Consider the following 4,848-nt stretch of genomic DNA (forward strand, 5'->3'; position numbering starts at 1 on the left):
GCAGTGAATGCTGGAGAGATCTCAGTGTCGTTTAATGTTATCCCAGTGGCTTCAAAGCAAAGCAAGATGAGCCATTCCCTTCCAACCAAGCAGAGCACTGTGCACTTAGTTAAAGAAATCTTGCCACTGCCAATTTCTCATGTTAAGCCCACCCAAAATAAGCTGCAAATGCTAAGTTTTATCTTACGCGGCTGAACTAAATGGGTACTTACCATAACACTATATAAACAGATCGTAGAACTATAATAGAAACTAGTGTTCCATACATGATCTGGAAATAAAAAAAAAAAAGAAATAAAATTTAGCTGTTGGATTTGAGAGACTTTATAAAACACCAAAATAGTGAAAAAATTTTGAAGCCTCTATGGATTTTTATTTTCTTAGTCACAGGAAAACAGTATCCCCTCTAACTTCCTCTCCATAAAGTCCTCCATAAAAGTTTCAAATTAAAGTATGAATATAAACCATGTCCTTTATGCACACACAGGAAAAGCCAGCTGTGTAAAAATGTGGTTTTACTTCTTTTAAATTAGAAACAAACACTAGATGGCACTCGGAAAGCATCCCGGAATATAACCGGTAACCAACTGCCATCACCTCTTCTGTATCCATGCATTTAGCACAGGATTGTGTAAACATCAGCTAATATACCCTTCTGAAAGCTAACACTACCTTCACTGGTATTTGATTGATAGTTTTTCCTGAAAGCAGGCGTCTGAATAGTCTATGCACCATGCCCACACTCTGCACCAGTATAGGAGAAACTTTCCAGGAAGCATTTAAAAACCAACCATCACAGATTGTTTGGGATTCAACCTAATTATACAGTGGGGAGGCTGCACGCTCTGAAAAGATTCACGTGCAAAATCTGGCTCACTGTCGGCTTGAGGAATTTGAATGTAATCACTGACTTATATACAAGTCAAAGTAATAATTTATTTTCTGCCTTGTGATCTTTAAATCAGTCTCTGTTCACAACCTGAGGATCCACATCACACCATCTCCCAGACATACAGACTAAAGAAGAAATAAGCTGTGGTCAGTTGTGCCTGAAAAGCAATGCAGAAGCCACTGCAGGAGGGAGGATTTTCAGGCACTGGTGACATTCAATTACTCTCCGATGCTTTTTAACCTGAACCCTGCTTTCCTCCTGCCAAAATGCAGTTTGTTCTGAGCAGCTGTGCCCTGCTCTTCACCTCTCTCTGATGGCTCACAAACCCCTCGCTACCTTTTGCTTCCTTGTTCGCAGACTTTCCTTTCTCATTCTGCTTTTCGTTAACTCCCATCAGATGCTGCCTTGTTTTACATGAAACAGAAAAATGATAAACCTTTACTGCTACATGAAAGCCACTAAACCTCACAGACCATAGTTAGCAGCACACACCATGTTATCAGTGTGTATATATGGAAGGAGACAGACACAGGGCCCTTATGTTTGACACAGGTAGAAGTCAGCTCCAATATTGACTATGCAAAGTCACAGCAGCTCTTTATTTGCATTGAGTGACATCAAATAATTTCAGTAACTAAACTAATACTACTACTAGTTTAAACTACTAGTACTACTACTAGTACTACTGTGTGTTCAGCTCTGTAGAGCTGTCCTGGTTTGAGCTAAAGCTTGCTTGTTTTGGGAAATGGACAAATAGAATTATTCCATGCAGTACGATAACTCCGCATTTAATTCGTTAAGGGGGTCAGGTGAAACGTTACGTGGTGAGTCCTTAAAAGCGGCAGGCTGGGGGTGGATTGATCTCTTGGGCTTCCGGACAGCTGCACGAAGGTAGTGCTGCCGCAAATCTGCCAGTGAAAGACCAGGCCGAGACCTGAAGGCCTAGGCCCCCAGATCGCTGAGGATCAGCCTCTGAACTGCTACAGCCGTGAGTTTTTGTCTGGAAGTCGGTTGGGATATCCGAGCTCTTCCAGCTGTTTTTCGTACGGGGAGTTTTCTTGCAGTTTTTTTTTCCTTGCCGCGCCGGGGTTTCTTCCCTCCCCGTCTCGCCGCGAGAAGAACTCCATTTTCCCTGTCTGGGAGCAGTTGCCAAGGTTTTCACTCCCACCTCCTCACTTGGGTGTCTGCTAAGAGCACTGACCTTGAACAGGACTGTTAAGAACTGTGGTTATCTAAGTCCTCTCTTCTTCATTTTTTTCCCCCTTTCTTGGTGTTAAGAACTGTGGTTATCTAAGTCCTCTCTTCTTCATTTTTTTTCCCCCTTTCTTGGTTTGTGCATACGTATAGTAAGTTGTGTGGACTTATTGTTTATTAAAAGTTTGTTTCAGCTTTCTGAACGCAGACCGAGGCGTGAATTTCTTCTTTCCCCTTTAAACTCCTTCTGTCTCTAGCGAGACAGAAGGGACCGTTAAGGAATGCGAGGAGTTATTACCTCGGTCCCTTGACCCTTAACAAGAACTAAACAAAGCACACTGATTTGAAAGGCTAATTGGTTCTGGCTTGTACTTTGTTCTGAACTGCTAGCTAATCCCAGTCCCCTCACTGGCATACCGCACGTAAACTAGGAAAAAAACCAACAAAAGTCACTAGACACAGCCTGAGTATCAAGTGCTTCTTGGTCCCAAGCTAATGGTAGGATGGGGACTGTTCAAGGCTGCTGGATGCTGCATGCTGGTACAATCCTTCTTCACTGACATTTTGGCTCACAGACTAAATTTACAAGTTAAGTACCATTTTACTTCATTAGTCTCATTTAAAGCAGGCTGGTTCATTTTCCTAATCAAATCCAGTAATCTATTCTAAAAGAGGGATAGCCCAAAGCCCAGGTAAAACACACGCTAAAAATGGGGTTTTTTTTGCAGCAGCTGCAACTAGCAGAGAAGAGCAAAAGCTAAGAAAAGTTTTCTTTGCAGAGCCTCTGTCTTGGTATCTCCTAGAGAGCTGCTTAATGGCTTGTGGAAGAGGACAGTCTTAATGGGGAGAGAAAAAAAAAATAAAAAGAACCTTGCAGTGACTTAAGAAAAATATGCTCACAGCTGACGCTTCAATTTCTTGCCCTTTCCGCTCCCCCACACAAATGGGTTGTTAGCAGTAAAACACATTCGTGTTTAAAAGCCTGTGAAAGCCCCGAACAACAAACCATTCTGCTCTGTATGCTCCAACCCTCCTCTTCACACTGAAGGCAAACATCGAGGAGGTGTTGCTGCGATGTGTGGAGACTGTAGCTGCAAGGTCTCTGTTTCTCACTAGTTTCTCACTATAAACCAAGCTACACAACTTGGTGTGTACTTCAGGGAGCAGCACTCACTTTTACTCCTTTACCACCCAAGGATTTACTATTTCGATCGTGCCAAAAATTTGTTAGGCATTATCTGTCCACACAAAGAAGGATAACAAGAGGAAACAGGAGAATCTCATCACCTTCTGTTATCACTAGACAGTTCCTTCTTTTCTAAGATGCAAATAAAGCTGCGTGTATTTCAGCTTCAAAGTCTTTGCAATGGGGAACACCCTGAAGTCAATTATTAATACACAGTGAATTACTTGATACAAAGGCCAAATATGAAGAAGATCTGTCTAGCTCCCAAAAGGGAAGTCAGCATTTCAATAAGCAGCAACAGCCTGTTATTTTCACTTCTCCCTTTCCTCTGCTCCTGGCTGCCTGCCCATCGTTGGTTAATAAAGTCAATTTATCAGCCTCAAATATTAGTGTACGCATTGGGAACTGCACTGAGAGAGTTTAGGTTCTTGGCAACCACTGCTTATCTATTAATATACCAACCAACTATTGAAAGATAATTAGCCCAAGTACTCGAAGATAGAAATTGTATTTGCAATTTACAACAAAGTAAATGGACTTCTACATGTTCTAGGATTGCTGAAAAAGAAATCTGAGCAGAGGGAAGGATGGACGATCCCCACAATGACAATGCCACGTGGAATGGTATCACAGAATCCCAGACTTGTGGTTTGGAAGGGACCTCTGGAGATCATCCAGTCCAACCCCCCCTGCTAGAGCAGGGTCACCAGAGCAGGGTGCCCAGGATGGCATCCAGGTGGGTTTGGGATCTCTCCACAGCAGGAGGCTCCAGAGCCTGGGCCAGGGCTCCCTCACCTTCAAAGTGAAGTTTTTCCTTCTGTTCAGGTGGAACCTCCTGGGTTCCAGTTTGCGCTCATTGTTCCTTGTCCTGTTGCTGGGCACCACTGGGCTGAGTCTGGTCCCATTCTCCTGACACCCACCCTTTTTAGCTCTTGATCAGCACTGATGAGATCCCTCTCAGCCTTCTCTTCTCCAGCTGAATAGCCCCAGGGCTCTCAGCCTTTCCTCGGCACAGAGATGGTCCAGCCCCCTCCTCATCCTCATAGCCTCATAGGAGTCTCTCCAGTAGCTCCTTGTCTCTCTTGAACCAGGGAGCCCAGCACTGGACACAGGACTCCCGAGATGGCCTACTAGGGCAGAGTAGAGGGAGAGGAGAACTTCCCTGGACCTGCTGGTCACACTCTTCTTCATGCACTTCAGGATTAACACCAACTCAGCACAGTGAAGGCTGTTCAGTGCTACATGCCCCCTTGACAGCTCCTGAACAAACTAACTCAGCTTCCCTTGGTTTGGTCCTCTAAGATGCTCATCCATGACGGCAAAATGAAACACAAGTCACTGCTGCTGCATGGCACAGAGCAGCTCTCCAGAGCTTCTGGGACACTGTCCACAGCAGTAAGGTGAGCTTCCCCTCATAGAGCTGATCCTTTGGAGAATCTGAACATCCGTCTGCACTCCCTAAGCAGTAGAAGTACAAGCCAGATTGAAAGCTGGACCTGCTTTCTGCAAGACATCCCCAAACAAGCTATAGCAGAGTAAAAAGTCACTCGAATTAGTTTTAGATGTGGTCTTCAGC

At 44.2% G+C, this 4,848-nt stretch overlaps 1 protein-coding gene across 1 annotated transcript in view; it reads right to left on the reverse strand.

Moving 5' to 3' along the window:
* Positions 1 to 208: 208 nt before the first annotated feature.
* The window catches only part of ACER3 (alkaline ceramidase 3), a gene marked incomplete at its 5' end in the record, with an annotated part of 23,064 nt that continues 18,424 nt past the window's right edge, over positions 209 to 4,848 (reverse strand). Inside the window, one exon of the mRNA XM_010140928.1 lies at positions 209 to 271. Coding sequence (XP_010139230.1) covers positions 209 to 271 — 63 coding nt within the window. The remainder of the gene's footprint in view (positions 272 to 4,848) is intronic.

The sequence above is a fragment of the Buceros rhinoceros genome, unplaced genomic scaffold, assembly GCF_000710305.1.
Source record: "Buceros rhinoceros silvestris isolate BGI_N320 unplaced genomic scaffold, ASM71030v1 scaffold2368, whole genome shotgun sequence".
NCBI classification, from domain to species: Eukaryota; Metazoa; Chordata; class Aves; order Bucerotiformes; family Bucerotidae; genus Buceros; species Buceros rhinoceros.